The sequence below is a fragment of the Hemiscyllium ocellatum genome, chromosome 13, assembly GCF_020745735.1.
Source record: "Hemiscyllium ocellatum isolate sHemOce1 chromosome 13, sHemOce1.pat.X.cur, whole genome shotgun sequence".
Classification (NCBI taxonomy): Eukaryota; Metazoa; Chordata; class Chondrichthyes; order Orectolobiformes; family Hemiscylliidae; genus Hemiscyllium; species Hemiscyllium ocellatum.
The window spans coordinates 4897139-4914345 of record NC_083413.1 but is presented as its reverse complement, the minus strand read 5'-3'; the positions used below and the strand labels follow the sequence as shown (position 1 = coordinate 4914345).

At 42.5% G+C, this 17207-nt stretch overlaps 1 protein-coding gene across 9 annotated transcripts in view; it reads right to left on the bottom strand.

Moving 5' to 3' along the window:
• The window catches only part of trip12 (thyroid hormone receptor interactor 12), a 210236-nt gene that overhangs the window by 44320 nt on the left and 148709 nt on the right, over positions 1-17207 (bottom strand). For all 9 annotated transcript variants that reach the window (XM_060834486.1, XM_060834487.1, XM_060834484.1 and 6 more), the window contains 4 exons: positions 13038-13229; positions 6700-6851; positions 5595-5752; positions 1556-1629 (listed from right to left, as the gene is read on the bottom strand). In XM_060834486.1, coding sequence (XP_060690469.1) covers positions 1556-1629; positions 5595-5752; positions 6700-6851; positions 13038-13229 — 576 coding nt within the window. The remainder of the gene's footprint in view (positions 1-1555; positions 1630-5594; positions 5753-6699; positions 6852-13037; positions 13230-17207) is intronic.

Below are 17207 nucleotides of genomic sequence, written 5' to 3'. Positions count from 1 at the left end.
CGGGGGTATCCGTTTTTGGTAACAAGGAGCTACCAAAGTGCAGAGGCCATGGCCACCTCCAAGAGGCAATGTAACCACTGCCTCTTGACATTCAATGGCACTGAAACACTCACTATCATGGGGGTTACTACGGAGTAGAAACTGAACCTGCCCAATACAATAGGTCAGAAGCTGGTGATTTTGCAGCAAACTCACACCTGGCTCAAAGTCTTTCCACCATTTACAAGACAAATCAGGGGTTTGAGTGAATACTCTACTCTCTATTTGCCTTCAGAATCCAACATGCAAGACACATCATTCAGGACAAAGCAATTTGCTCAATTGATACTATATTTAATATTTTCAAAAGTCACTCACTCCACCACAACAGTGGCAGCAGAGAGTACTATCTCTGAACTTAACTCCACAATTCACCATGGCTCCTTTAACAGCACCTTCAAAAACCCATGATCCCTCCCACCTTGAAGGGCTATCCAAACATCAAGTCCCCCTTAAAGCCTGGACCTGGAATTATATCATTCCTTCATTGTCACTACTGGAAAATTCTGGAACGCCCTCCATCACCATGCTATGCTAAAGCCACATGAGATGGGAAACAAGTATTGGCCCAGATAGCTAAACCCACATTCCAACAAACAAATTTTAAAAAGTTTCAAGGACCAGTATGCTTATCACCAAGCATCCCATTTTGAAGTCATTCCTTGTTTGATGCAAAGTTCAGTGACCTAATTAGCACACTGCGGAGCTATCTCTGCTGATCATTCGATACTTCCTCTCACCTTTGACCTCCATTTTATATCTTTGGGTGGGATATTCTTCCGAGGGTCGGTGTGGACTCATTGGACCACAGAATTAATACCAGGTTACATTTTCAAGCACCAATCCTCTTGTTTACAAACATATTAAGATTTGTTTAAGACAGGAGTGAACAGGAGAATTATCCTTCATTTGCATTTTATATGGCTCTCACAAACACTACCATACTCTATTGTGTACAGTTCTGGTCGCCACATTACCAAAAGGTTATGGATGCTTTGGAGAGGGTGCAGAGGAGGTTCACCAGGATGTTACGTGGTATGAAGAGTGCTAGCAATGAAGAGGCGTTGAGTAGGTTAGGATTGTTTTCATTAGAATGGAGGTGGTTAGGGGAGGACCTGATTGAGGCCTACAATAATCATGACAGATACAGACAGGGTGGATAGCAAGAAATTTTTTCCCCCAGAATGGGGTACTCAATTACTTGGAGCCACAAGTTTGACGTGAGACGTGAAAGGTTATGGGGAGATACGTGTGGAAAGTTCTACATGTGCAGGTGGTAGGGACAGAAATGATAGCATCACTTAAGATGTATCTAAACAGACATGAATGGGTGGGGATCAAAGGGATACAGATCCTTAGAAAACAGACAGCAGGGTTAGATCAAGGATCTGGATCGGCGCAGGCTTGGAGGGCTGAAGGGCACCTTCTTGTGCTGTCAGGTTCTTTGTTCTAATAATCAAGCCTGGTTACTGAAACTTTGTTACTTTCAGATTGTTAACATAAGTGACAAACTTACCAATGACTCATCAATTTCATCATCTGAGCCATCATCATCACTGTCCTCATCTTCCTCACGTATTCTTCCATACCCTTGAATTACAGAAATATTACATCAAGATGAGCTCCAAATTATCAGATCTTAGGCAACCACAGATTATTGGAGATCAAGAATAAATGTAAACATCAAAGCAATAAACTTGAAATTTCACCATGAATTGAGGTGCCTATGTCCAAGTGTATACTTGTTGGATATTTATGTCCAGGTGTTCCTAATTTAGAGGTAATTTTGACCATTCAATTGTGAATAAGTGTCCAAGAGTTAAACATAACACACAAACAGGGAAACAAGAGCAACACTGCTCATCCACGCAACCCCCCCCCCCCCCCCCCCACCCCCCCGCCGCCTTCCACCCCCAACTGTAGCTGCCCATGAGCCTTTTGAACATGGATGATGCATAGACACAAACATCTAACTGAAAACTACTTCAAAACCAAAAGAGCAACTCAGTCCAAAAGCGTTACATATAATGACATGTTAGCACATTTTAGCTAATTTTCTCATCTATTCAATATTCTTTTACAGTGTTGTCTCCTTCTAAAAGGTTTAGAGATTTTATTCCCACATTAAATATTTGACATCATTCTGATGAAACTTGATATACGCTACATTAGAAACAGCTTAGAAATGGATCTCAGAGGTGCAGGGTTATCTTAGATGAAAAGTTTGGGTTGCGTCGATCAGAAAGTGCGAGCTGTCCTTTTTGAAACAATGATACAAGACAACTAGGTACCTCCCATTCTGGGAGACTGCTTAACTATGGGATAGAGGGGGTTTCCCATTTAGGGCAGAGAAGAGGATTTCTTTCTCTGGGGATCTGTGGAAATCTTCCCAGAGAGAGAAGTGGAAGGAACATTCGGAAATATTTTTAAAAGGAACAGGTAGTCAGACTCTAAACTAAAGGAGTCAAAGGGCATGGGGGTTTAGCAGGAAAATGAAACTATTATTAGATCAGCCATTTTAACAACTGGAGGAGAGCGCTTGATGATCTGAATAGTTTACTCAGGTTCCAAATTTGGATGTCAGCTATCTAATGAAATAATTAAGGTTTGACCAGGAGCATTGTCACATTTGAAGTCCTTGCTAGACAACAACTTTGGTTTTGGAGACATAAAAATCATCCCTAGAATAGCTACAAAAGTTGTTTTGCAGTTCACCACATCCATTTCTCTTGAAAAAGTGTCTTTTGGTCTCCAAGCAGCCAAGCACACACAAACCCAACGGTGCTCATATTTTACTACATATTATTTTTAAGACAGGACATTTCCTCTGTCATCTCCCACAAAATCAAGGATCTCTCTTGTCAGACTTTGCTCTCAATTAGAAAAACTGATGAATCCCAGTTTTTCCTTATACAACATCCATGATACAATTTCCCATCTTTTAAGCAAACACTTCAGGATTATACTTGTGATAACTAAAACCCAAATTTGGAATGTTATTTCACCAAAGCCCTGGTGTACATTTTGGTTGCAGTATATTAACGTTCCATACAAAGACCTCAATCTCAGTTAGTGGGATTCTGAAGGAATAACCGAGCTAAAATATTTGCTAGGAGGACAAACCAGCACAATTTGCTCCTTCTAGTTATAAAGAAGCAGTCCATGTTCAATAAGATCTGGACAATATCCAGGCTTGGGCTGACAAGTAACATTCATGTCACACAAATGTCAGGCAATGAGGAACAATCTATCCACTGCCCCTTGTTATTCAAAGACATTACCATCATAACTCCCAGTGTCAACATTCTAGGGATTACCACTGAGTAGAAACTCAACTGGACTCACCACAAAGAGTGGCTACAACAGCAGGTCAGAGGCGAGGAATACGGCAGCCAGGAACTCACCTCTGACTCCCCAAAACCTGCCTGTCATCAAGGTACAAGTCAAGAGTGTGATGGAATACTCTCCACTTGACTGGATGGGTACAACTCCAACATCACACGAAACTCGACAACATCCAGGACAAAGTAGCCTGCTTGATTGGCACTTCATCCACAAGCATTTCCGCCCTCTATCACAGATGTTCAGTAGCAGCAGCGTGCATTACTTACAAACTGCAGTGCAGAACTTCACAGCTCCTTAAATAGCACCTTCCAAACCCAGGACCATTTCCATTTAGAGAGATGAGGCAGCAGATAGATAGGAACAACCACCTCCAAGCCACTCACTTTCCTAACTTGGAAACACCTCTGTTCCTTTACTGTCAGAGGCAAATGTACAGCCCAGAAACAGACCCTTCAGTCCAAATCATCTGTGGTCACCTGATATCCCAAACTAATCTAGTCCCACCTGCCAGCACTTGACCCATGTCCTTCTCAGCCCTTCCTATTTATATACCCATCCAGGTGTCATTTAAATGCTGTACCAGCCTCCACCCTCTGACAGCTCTGTGAGAAACGGTTGCCCCTTAGGTCTCTTTTATATCTTTCCCCTCTCACCCTAAACCTATGCCCTCTAGTTCTGGACTCCCCCGTCCTGGGGAAAAGACTTTGCCTATTTATCCTATTCATGCCCCTCATGATTTTATAAACCTCCATAAGGTCACCCCTCAGCCTCCAACGCTCCAGGGAAAACAGCCCCAGCCTGTTCAGCCTCTCCCTATAGCTCAAATCCTCCAACCCTGGCAACATCCTTGAAACGGTTCAGAAAAGATTTACAAGTTTCACAACATCCTTCCGACAGACAGGAGACCAGAACTGCATGCAATATTCCAACAGTGGCCTAACCAACATCCTGTACAGCCGCAACATAACCTCACAACTGCTATATTCAATACTCTGACCTATAAAGGAAAGCACACCAAACACCTCCTTCATTATTCTATCTACCTGCAACTGCACTTTCATGGAACTATGCGCCTGCACTCCAAGGTCTCTTTGTTCAGCAACACTCCCTAGGACCCTATTAAGTGTATAAGTCCTGATCCGATTTGGTTTTCCAAATGCAGCATCTCATATTTATCTAAATTAAACTCCATCTGCCACTCTTCAGCCCATTGGCACATCTGATCAAGATCCCGTGTACGCAGAGATAACCTTCTTCACTACACCTCCAATTTTGGTGTCATGTGCAAACTTACTAACTGCACCTCCTATACTCATATCCAAATCATTTACATTAACATCAAGCAGCAGTGGACCCAGCACCGATCCTTGTGGTACACCACTGGTCATAGGCCTCCAGTCTGAAAAGCAACCCTCCACTACTGTCTTCTACCTTTGAGCCAGTTCTGTATCCAAATGGCAAGTTCCTGTATTCCATGAGTCTGAACCTTGCTAACCAACCTCCCATAAGGAACCTTGTCGAACACCTTACTGTAGTCTGTATAGATCACGTCTACTGCTCTGCCCACATCAATCCTCTTTGCTACCTCTTCAAAAAACTTCAAGTTCGTAAGACATGATTTCCACGGCACAAAGCCTTATCCTGGAACTCCCCCCTCACAACATTGTGGGTCAAACTACAGCACACTGACTGGAGCTCACTACTGCCTTCTCAAGGGCAACTCTGAGCCAATGACTCCCACATCCCACAATTGAATTTTTCAAATAAAAAGCATCGATAGCAACCCAAGATTATATCTTGGTTTGCCTGTCAGCCTACATCCATGACAGATTTGCAGTCCAACTTGTAGTAAGCCAAGAGAGTCAACCAAAGAAACTGCAAATATAAATACTTATATGTTGTGGATTCATGAACTCCTCTTAATTCTGGTATATTCATTAATTTTTAATGTCTTAATGTTTAAGCCAGGTTGTATTGTCAATAATGTTTATATTTTGTATTTGCAAAAATTATTCTGTTCCTAAAATTAGTGAAATGTAATGAAATGCAGACAATGATGGTTTTTTTCTGGCCAAAACTTGCCCACCCTCAAATCGATCTTTACTCAACCACATTAATCATTAATCTTGAACAGTAAAGTCTGCAGCACAAGACAAAAGGGTAAGAAAATAAAGTTTTACTGCTTAACACAGAAATAAAGCAGCCACCACCTCTGACGACAAGATAGCGCTCAATAGCCTGTACTAAAGCCAATGGATCAATCTTCACAGGACCACCCTTCCATTGCTTGACATTGGTACTGTCTGGGTGTCTCTGCAGCTGGCATTTTAGCTGGTGTGTATTGAAGAATTTCAAGGCCTGTGAGCCCCTGTCAACAAAGAAAACATTTTTTAGAATGACAATGAAAAATGCTTCTCTGTATGCATTAGTTAGGCAAAACTGTTAAAAGTCAACATTGCATGAACAATGCAACAGCGACTAACTTTTACCCATCACGAAGCACAGTTGGCCTCTGTCCATTAAGCTAACAAGGGAAAAGGATGCTTTAGATTAGATTAGATTACTTAGTGTGGAAACAGGCCCTTCAGCCCAACAAGTCCACACCGACCCGCCGAAGCGCAACCCACCCATACCCCTACATCTACCCCTTACCTAACACTACGGGCAATTTAGCATGGCCAATTCACCTGACCCACGCATCTTTGGACTGTGGGAGGAAACCCACGCAGACACGGGAAGAACGTGCAAACTCCACACAGTCAGTTGCCTGAGGCGGGAACTGAACCCAGGTCTCTGGTGCTGTGAGGCAACAGTGCTAACCACTGTGCCACCCGAAGTCAGACCATGTTAGTAACTACAACCCATTAGATTGTCCTATAGAATGATATTAGAAGTTCTAGATTCCAGCTGGACCTTCAAGAGTATAAGGTAGTTTTAACATGGACATCAGCTAGGCAGTGTGTTAAAATGCCCATGGCAATATGAGCGCCTTCCTACAGATTGCAGTTTTATTTCACTTATCCGAGATGACAGAAAGGGACAGTCACCACTTATCAGAGACGGACTACAATTTCAAGCCAACGCTGGAATATAGACAACAGTTTCCTCATTAGGCTACTCTGCACAAAATGGACTGTTCACAAGGAAATTTAAAAAAAAGAGATTCTGACCTAAGATTATTAAGTTCCCCTAACTCCAAGGGAAACAAAGGGCTTGCATAAAAACTATATGCTATATCATGCTGGTCAACTACCCCACACAACTTAAATTGCAACATGTCCGTTTAGTTAAATCAATTACCAAACAAATTGTTACCTGCTTCCTGTCCCATTCCCACTTGGAAAATCGTGCACCTTCACTGGAAATTGCTCCATCTGGCTCAGACAGTTATTCATTTTGTGCACAAGTGCTAGCAAAGGCCCATTGCCCAGAGGTTCTAGTCGACCAAGAGGTTCCTCTCCTGGAGGCTGAAAGGGTAGATTTTAAATACATAACTTTATATTTCTTTTTAACCTTCATAATTAATGGTCTGGCTAACATCCCTCCTGGTTTTATCTAATTTCTTTCTCATTTGATCAGATGTTTAAAAGACCAGTTACATAGAACTAAAATAAGCATATGGGACAATGACCTGACCAACATACACAAAATTTGGGTTAAATAATTTGACTGAAACAAGTTAAAAAGTGTATTTATCTCACATTCAATAAGTGCGCTAAATTATACACCGGCTTGTGACAGAAGAAATACCAGGAACAGTTGTTTCTGCCTTAGCCCATTATTTATTCACAGAGAAAATAAAGCTTACACTACAACGGCAGTGCACCTACATTACTAAAAATGTGGAATACACAACTGCAAAAGTGACAGGATACAGAGGAGGAGGAATTTCTTCACCCACAGAGCGGTGAGTGTGTGGAATTCTCTGCCACAGATAACTGTGCAAGCCAAAACATTAAACCTTTTCAATGTTAAGTCTTTCAAGGAGGAGTCAGGATCATTCTTAGGACGAAAGGAATCAAAGGATATGGGGAGCAAGTGGGAACAGGATAGAGTTGCAAGATCAGCTGTGATCATACTGAATAGTGGCACAAGTGTGAAGGCATGAAAGACCTTCCGTCGGTGTGACATTTCTATGCAATATTTGTTAGCCCAAGAATTTCACCCATGGTCAACACAAAGTGATCAACTGAAGCAATTAAAATACACAGGCTGAGGAAGAAAAACCATCAGCATCCAAAGCTTACCCAAAAATCCTAGCTTCAATAGTGATTTTGATTGTACCAAGAAACCGAAATGTACAGTTTTTAAAAAATGCATACAGTTAAGTCAGTGCAACAAGGCTTTACCAAGTTTAGACATAAATAAGAAATTTACTTGCCCTATGATTTGCTGCTTGAGCTGGGATTGGTTTGTGGTTCCTTATCTCCTTCACTTCTGGTTGTACACAAGATACATGCATCCCCCAGTAGAAAGGATGCAAAGGTTTGGAAAACTGACACTTACCAGAATTTCCTCAACAGTATCAATCATAAAACTTTCAAATGTTTCTAAACCTCACCACTGGCTTTTCTTTGGAGGGAGGGGATTGTAAAGACAAATAAAGAAACAAGCGATGGTTTAGTTTCTATGGAAGGCGAGTTTACAGGCATACATACAAGTATCTTTCAATCCAGTGCTGACAAATCATCTGACCTCCACCATTTGTCATTGTGATTGCTTTCTCAAATTCTAATACCTTCTCAATACTGAACTAGGAAGACCGAACTTTACCAGTGAGTTTGTATGTTCAGTTTAACTGAGAAACAAAGACTTAACTAGGACATTCTATTCAATGCCGCCAATTCCTCACTCCTCTTTAAAAACAAAAGCTCCACAATGGTATCAACACATTAGCAAATTTCTTACCAGCTCCAGACTTTACCCCGAATCTGCAACAGGAATATTAAAACAGCAAAAAGACAAACCAAAATACCATTGCTGTTGCAAATCAAATTCCAACCAAATGCTGCTACTCAGCAATGAAGTCTATTTTGTCGTAACATCTGCCTTCTGCCAATAAAGCAGCATTACCCATCTCTCCTCCAAGGATGACGATGGGTCATTTACGTGGGCTGTGTCAATCGTCGTTCTCAGAGCACTCCTTTGGATTTGAGCTATAGGGAGAGGTTGAACAGACTGGGGCTGTTTTCCCTGGAGCATCGGAGGCTCAGGGGTGACTTTATAGAGGCTTATAAAATCATGAGGGGCATGGATAGAATAAATAGACAAAGTCTTCTCCCTTTTTTTGGGGGGGGTGGGGGGTGTGGTTGTCCAGAACTAGGTTTAAGGTGAGTGGGGAAAGATATAAGGGAGACCTACGGGGCAATTTTTTCACGCGGAGGGATGTACGTGTATGGAATGAGCTGCCAGAAGATGTGGGGGAGGCTGGTACAATTGTAACATTTAAAAGGCATCTGGAAGGGTTTTGGAAGGATATGGGCCGGGTGCTGGCAGGTGGGACTAGACTGGGTTGGGATATCTGGTCGGCATGGAATGGTTGGACCAAAGGGGCTGTTTCCATGCTGTATATCTCTATGACTCTATGACAATGCCAAATGGAAAATCTAGGGTTTTGATCCAGCAACTAAAAAAAGACACACTTGTGTTTAAGTCAGGTGATGTCACTTATTGTTTTTCACCAGGATTGCATTCAGTGAGAATAACTAATAGATGTAGATTCGTTCGCTAAGCTTGAAGGGTCGTTTTTACATGTTTTGTCACCATACTAGGTATCATCATCAGTGACCCTCTGGATGAAGTGCTGGTGACATGGCCCCGTTTCTATTTATGTTTAGGTTTCCTTTGGTTGGTGATGTAATTTCCTGTGGTGACATCATTTCCTGTTCTTTTTCTCTGGGGGTGGTAAATGGGATCCAAGTCAATGTGTTTGTTGATAGAATTCTGGTTGGAATGCCATGCTTCTCCGAATTTTCGTGCATGTTTCTGTTTGGCTTGTCCTCGGATGGGTGTATTGTCCCAGTCAAAGTGGTGTCCTTCCTCATCTGTATGAGAGTATAATAGTGAGAGAGGGACAATTCTTTTTGTGGCTAATTGATGTTCATGTATTCCGGTGGCTAGTTTTCTGCCTGTTTGTCCAACATAGTGCTTGTTACAGTCCTTGCAAAGTATTTTATATTTATAACACACTACATTGGACAAACAGGCAGAAAACTAGCCACCAGGATACATAAACATCAATTAGCCGCAATAAGACATGACCCACTCTCACGAGCCAAATGGTGTGGGTGAATACTTATGTGTATTCACTGGGGTCAAAAATATTGTAGGCTGTGGATTTCAGTTGGGATAGTGGGGTTCTCAAACACCTTTTTAGATTAATCAGGAGGATGTATTAGATGTTTTAGCTGACGTACAGGTGCATAAATCACCAGGGCCTAATATGAATATCTCAGGTTGCAGTGGGAGACAAAGGTTTGGGGGGGGGGGGGGGGGGAGGAATTTAAAAATTCCACCATCTAACCCTCGCACAATAAGGAGATCCAGTTAATGCTAGCAAAGTTGAAGTCCCCTACCACTATAACCCTGCTTCTCACCTTCCTGTGATTTGTCTCCATATCTGTTCGTGAACGTGGGAGGTCTGTACTACAATCTCAGCAAACTAATTGTTTTTTTTCAAAAAGTTTCAAATCTCTACCCAGATGACCTCATTCAAAGACCCTTCCAGGATGTCCTTTCTTATTACTACAGCAATGGTTCCCTTTATCAATATTGCAATTCTCCCAATCTCTCTTCCATCCCCCCATCATGCCAGAAACTTGTTCCCCAGAATGTTGAGCTGCCAGTCTAGTCCTTCCTCAACTATAATCTCTGATTGCATCATCCTACTCCATGTGTTGATCATTCCTCTAAAATCCAACCACCATACCAGTCAGGCTCCTTTCACGAAAGCAGAAAAAATGTCTTCTCCACTGACCGGCCTATCTTAACATTCCTTCTAGATCTAATTGGACTTGATCCTGACTTTACATCTCTGCCAAATTAGTTTAAAACCTCCCCAACAGATAAGCAAACCTCCCAGGATGGACTTTGGATCCATTCCTCCTCAGATACAACACATCCAGTTTGTATAGGTCCAACCGATCCCAGCAACCGCCCCTATGATTTCCGCACAAGCCTACCATGGGGAACCTGATCAAATGCCTCACTAAAATCCATGTACACTACATCCACTGCTCTACCCTCATCCACATGCTTGGTCACCTCCTCAAAGAATTCAGTAAGACTCGTAAGGCAAGACCTACCCCTCTCAAATCTGTGCTGGCTGTCCCTAATCAAGCAGTATCTTTCCAGATATTCATAAATCCTATCCCTCAGTACCCTTTCCATTACTTTCCCTGCCACTGAAGAAAGACTAACTGGCCTGTAATTCCTGGAGTTATCCCTATTCCCTTTTATGAACAGGGGCACAACATTCGCCACTCTCCAGTCCCCTGGTACCACCCCCGTTGACAGAGGCTCTGCAATTTCCTCTTGCTTCCCACATAATCCTAGGATATATCCTTTCAGGCCCGGGGGACTTGTCTATCCTCAAGTTTTTCAAAGTGCCCAACACATCTTCCTTCCTAACAAGTATCTCCTCTAGCTTACCAGTCCGTTTCATACTCTCTTCTTCAACAATACGGTCCCTCTCATTTGTAAATACTGAAGAAAAGTACTCATTCAAGACCTCTCCTATCTCTTCTGACTCAATACACAGTCTTCCATTACTGTCCTTGATCTGACCTACCCTCTTTCTCATCATTCTCATGTTTCTCACATACGCATAAAAGGCCTTGGGGTTATCCTTGATCTTACCCGCCAAAGAGTTTTTATGCCATCTACTCAATGCTCTGCAGCTGCCCCAAGACATTACCTCCTGGTGCCAGAGTCAGCAATGTACCATTCGAGTCTCATTTGCTGCTACAGAACCAATCAGTTCCCCTTACCAGTCCCCTATCACTAAAGCTCTCCCAAGTCTTCAATCTCTCCTGCTGTGTAGCAGCGCCAACCACCGTGCCACAAACTTAGGTGTTGATACTTTCTCAAAAAGGCCATCACCACTCTCCTCTTCCCCCTGCCATACCAACAATATCCAGCATGGCACATCCATTTGGGGGAGGGGGGAGGTAGGAAATGGTCATGGGGACCCCTGCCCATAACTGTTCATCGTCCTGGTGGTCACAATGCTTTTCTGCCTGCATAGCTCTCACTAGTGAGGTGACATCCTCAGCATCATGGACATACTGAACTAGAAGTTAATTTTGCGTTGTCATTATAGTTTGATCCATCCATTCAAGCGAATGGTTAACATTACATCATATTTCAGACTAACAGAATTTCAGCCACAATGTCCAAATCTTCAGTCTAATCTCGTCCAACAGCTAAAGGTTTTGATTTGTCTGATCTAATTAAGTAACTGTTTAGTAGTAACTATAAGGATAATGATGGGGACAGCATAACATACATAGCAAGTACAGAGGATCTTTTTGCTTTTTAAAGCACAAGGAGAGTCATGAGGGGCTGCTTGGAATAAATACTGAATGGCACCGAGGAAATCATCAGAATCAGTGTGGAAAGAGACCATTTGGCCCATCAAGTCCATGCTGACACTCTGAACAGCATCCCTCCCAGACCCAGTAACCCCATATTTATTCTAGCTAATCCACCCAGCCTGCATATCCCTGGACACGACAGGAAAATCTAATGTGGCCAATCCACCCAACCAGCGCTGTGGAAGGAAACGAAAGCACCTGGAGGAAACCCATGCAGATACACGGAGAGTGTAGTGGTAGATTCTCCATGTAGACAGAGAGTCACCCAAGGCTGGAATTGAACCCAGCGCCTTGGTGCTATGCTAACCACTGAGCCATCAAGCCACCCAAATGGGAACAGTCTCCATCTGATCAAATGGCAAGAAATGCATTTCATCATTCCAAGTGAATGAACATGGAGTAAAAATATTCAAATTTGATTATTCCAAGCCTACAGCTCCTTCAATATACAAGCACAGGCATAAGCTTGATCAATGAAGCACTCAGAATTGCATTCTACAGCTATTTAGAAATCAAGGGTCAGTAAGAGATGCTCAAGATTATTTTGTTCGTCCATAAAATAGTTGACAAATGTTGTAAACGTACAAAATGCAACAAACCGAATTAAAACTCAATTCACCGAATGGATCAGCTAGATTCTGTTGATAAGTCCCTCCACTAATCCAGTGAGTGATATTGCTCAGGTCATTTTCACTATTCATCACTAGTTACCTCGAGGTAGTTTTGGAGCACCTTAAAGAGTTGCAATCACTATTGTAACGTGCCCCCTATCATTTCAAAAATGTGACAATTTAACATGTGATAAAATTCCTGTTTGTAATTATCAACGTTGACTCAATATTTCCACACAAATGTGTCATTTATTTTTAACAACTGACTGCTTAAATTCACCCCTCAATTCACAAAATGATCACACGAATGCAAGTTAATAAATAGGGAACAATGTTGCCTGAAAAATTAGCTTAAGATGGGAGTAGCCAGACCAAATTTGATGCTACTAGATAACAAACTAATTGTAAACTATCAAAGACATTAAATTTGAAATCAGAAGCTACTCACTGGACAACCATAGAAAACGTGAAGAAACCTTCTCAACCTGACATGTCGATTCACAAGATCTTTATCACTCTTTGAAGTCAAATATAATAGCAACTGTTTGACAAAACCACTGTGCTGGATTTCGAAGGAGGACACATCAGACTCAGAGACTATTGAGCGGATATCCAAAAGGCACTCAATCCCACCATCCACCTTTGGAAAGAAATACTATGAGTTGACATGTAGAGTTGTAATAATCAAAATCATACTGCAGAATCATGGTATGCAAACAAAACAGACACTATGTACACATTTTCAAGAGAACATCTTGCATATAATTGGTATACAGCTTGAAATGTTTAGAGGAAGTACATAAGGTTACAACATAAAAACATGCATGTTATAATTTCCATTTTTTAATCAGAAACCCATTTTGGGGTTCTGCTTGTAAGCAGGCATCTTCACGTGATATATGAAACAAACGGAGTTGACCCTGGTGCAACTTTTGTACATCCAACTCAATTAGGCTTCAGTATGGCCTGAAAGCAGAATAAAGATACTAACTGTGGAATATAGAATATAGAACATAGAAACATACAGCACAGCACAGGCCCTTCGGCCTTCGATGTTGCGCCGACCCAAGCCCACCTAAAATACACTAGCCCACTATCCTCCATATGCCTATCCAATGCCCATTTAAATGCCCATAAAGAGGAAGAGTCCACCACTGTTACTGGCAGGGCATTCCATGAACTCACGACTCGCTGAGTAAAGAATCTACCCCTAACATCTGTCCTATACCTACCATCCCTTAATTTAAAGCTATGCCCCCTCGTAATAGCTGACTCCATACGTGGAAAAAGGTTCTCATGGTCAACCCTATCTAGACCCCTAATCATCTTGTACACCTCTATCAAGTCACCCCTAAACCTTCTATTCTCCAATGAAAACAGCCCCAAGTGCCTTTCCTCATACGATCTTCCTACCATGCCAGGCAACATCCTGGTAAACCTCCTCTGCACTCGTTCCAGTGCCTCCACATCCTTCCTATAGTATGGCGACCAAAACTGCACACAATACTCCATATGCGGCTGCACCAGAGTCTTATACAACTAACATGACCTCAGGACTCCGGAACTCAATTCCTCTACCAAAAAAAAGCCAGTACACCATATGCCTTCTTCACAGCATTATTTGAGTAAAAAATGAGGTCTGCAGATGCTGGAGATACCTGGGTGGCAACTTTCAGAGATCTGTGTACATGGACACCAAGATCCCTCTGCTCATCCACACTACCAAGTATCAGACCATTAGCCCAGTACCCCATCTTCTTGTTACTCTTACCAAAGTGCATCACTTCACTTAGCTACATTGAACTCCATTTGCTACCTTTCTGCCCAGCTCTGCAGCTTTTCTATATCCCGCTGTAACCTGCCACATCCTTCCTCACTGTCAACAACTCCACCGACTTTCGTATCATCCGCAAACTTGCTCACCCAACCTTCTAGCCCCTCCTCCAGGTCATTTATAAAAATGACATACAGAAATGGTCCCAAAACAGATCCTTGCGGAACACCGCTATTAACTACACTCCAAGATGAACCTTTACCATCAACTACTACCCTCTGTCTTCTTCCAGCCAGCCAATTCCTAATCCAAACCTCTAACGCACCCTCAATGCCATACCTCCGTATTTTTTTTGCAGTAGCCTACCATAGGGAACCTTATCAAACGCCTTACTAAAATCCATATACACCACATCTACTGCTTTACCCTCGTCCACCTCCTTAGTCACCTTCTCAAAGAATTCAATAAGGTTTGTGAGGCACGACCTGCCCTTCACAAAACCATGCTGACTATTCTTGATCACATTATTCCTATCCAGATGTTCATAATTCCTATCCCTTACAATTCTCTCTAAGACTTTGCCCACAACAGAAGTGAGACTCACTGGCCTATAGTTACTAGGGTTATCCCTACTCACCTTCTTGAACAAGGGAACCACATTTGCTATCCTCCAGTCTGTTGCACCATTATTCAAGAATGGCTGCAAAGAAAACCCTGGGAACTATAGACCAGTAAGCCTAACATCTGTGGTGGGCAAGTTACTTGAAAAGATTCACAGAGATAAAACATACATGCATTTGGAAAGACGGAGTTTGATTAGGAATAGTCAACATGGCTTTGTGAATGGAGATCATGCCTCACAAATTTGTGAAGAGCTTTTTAAAGAAGTAAACAGGAAGGGTGATGACAGCAGGGTGGTAGACGTGGTCTATATGCCTTTTATAAGGTTCCACATGGATGCTCATCAGATTGGAGGCCTGTGACTGCTGATGAGATTAAAATAGGTGGCATCATGGACAGTGAGGAAAGCTATCAGGTCCTGCTGCAAGTTGAGAACCTTCCTCACTGTCCACGATACTGCCTATTTTACTGTCATCAGCTAGCTTACTAATCACGCCTTGTACATTCTCATCCTAATCATTGGTTTCAATAACAAAGTAATAGGCCCAGCACTGACACCGGAGGGAAGCTGGGTAAGTGATTCCTGGGCCCCTTGCTAAGAGATTTGGATCATCGATAGTCACAGGTGAGGTGCAGGAGGACTGGAGGTTGGCCAACATGGTGCCACTATTTAAGAAAGGTGGTAAGGAATAGCCATGGAACTATGGACTGATGAGCCTGACATCGATGATGGGAATCCTGAGGGACAGGACGCACATGTATTTGGAAGGGCAAGGACTGATATGGGATAGTCAACATGGCTTTGTGCGTGGGAAATAGTGTCTCACTAATTTGATTGAATTTTTTGAAGTAATAAAAAGAGGATTGATGAGGGCAGATCAGTGGACGTGATCTACAGTGGAAGGATGCTTGTTGGATTGGAGATCTGTGATTTGTCGAGTGCTCCAAGGGATTGGTGGACTTCAGTAAGGCATTTGACAAGGTTCATTACAGACTGGTTAGCAAAGTTAGATCACATGGAAGATGGAGAACTAGCCTTTTGGATATGGAACTGGCTTGAAGTTAGAAGACTGAGGGTGGTGATGGAGGATTGCTTTTCAGACTGCAACCAGTGGTGTGCCACAAGATCGATGCTGGGTCCATTGCTTTTCATCATTTATACAAATGATTTAGATAGGAATATAGGTGTGGTTACGAAGTTAGCAAATGACACCAAAATTGGAGGTGTCCTGGACAGCAAAGAAGGTTACCTCAGAGAACAACAGGATCTTGATCAGGTGGGCCAATGGGCCAAGAAGTGGCAGATGGAGTTTAATTTAGATAAATGTGAGGTGCTGCATTTTAGAAAGACAAATCAAAGCAGGTCTTATACACTTAATGGTAAGGTTCTGAGGAATGTCGCTGAACAAACAGACCTTAGCTCCTTGATAGTAGAGTCTCAGGTAGATAGGACAGTGAAAATGGCATTTGGTATGCTTTCCTTTACTGGACAGAGCATGGAGTATAGGAATTGGGAGCTCATGTTGCAGCTGTACAGGACATTGTGTGCAATTCTGGTCTCCCTTGTATAGGGAGGATGCTATGAAACTTGAAAGAGCTCAGAAAAGATTTACAAGGACATTACAAGGGTTAGAGGGTTTGAGCTACATGGAGGGGCTGAATAGGCTGGGGCTGTTTTCTCTGAAGCTTCAGGGGCTGATGGGTGATCGTATAGAAGTTTATAACAATAGGAGAGGCATGGATAGGATAAATAGACAAAGTCTTTTCCCTGGGTTGGGGAGTCCAGAACTAGAGGGCATAGATTTAGGGGAAAGACTTAAAAGGGACCTAAGGGACAAGTGTTTCATGCAAAGGGTGGTGGCGTGTATGGAATGAGCTGCCAGAGATAGTGGTGGAGACTGGTACAGTTACAACATTTAAAAGACATCTGGAATGGTAACTGAATTGGGAGGGTTAGCAGGATATGGGCCAAATGTTGGCAAATGGGACTAGATTAATTTAGGATTTGTGGTCAGCACGGACGAGTTGGACTGAAGGGTCTGTTTCCATGCTGTACATCTCTTTGACTCTATGATCTTGATCAGTTGGGCAAGTGGGCCGAGAAATGGCAAAGGGGGTTTAATAGAGATAAGTCTTGCATTTTTCAAAGTCAAATCAAGATAGGAGTTTCATGTTGAATGGTAGGGCCTTAAGGAGTGCAGTGGAACAGAGATCTTGGAGTTC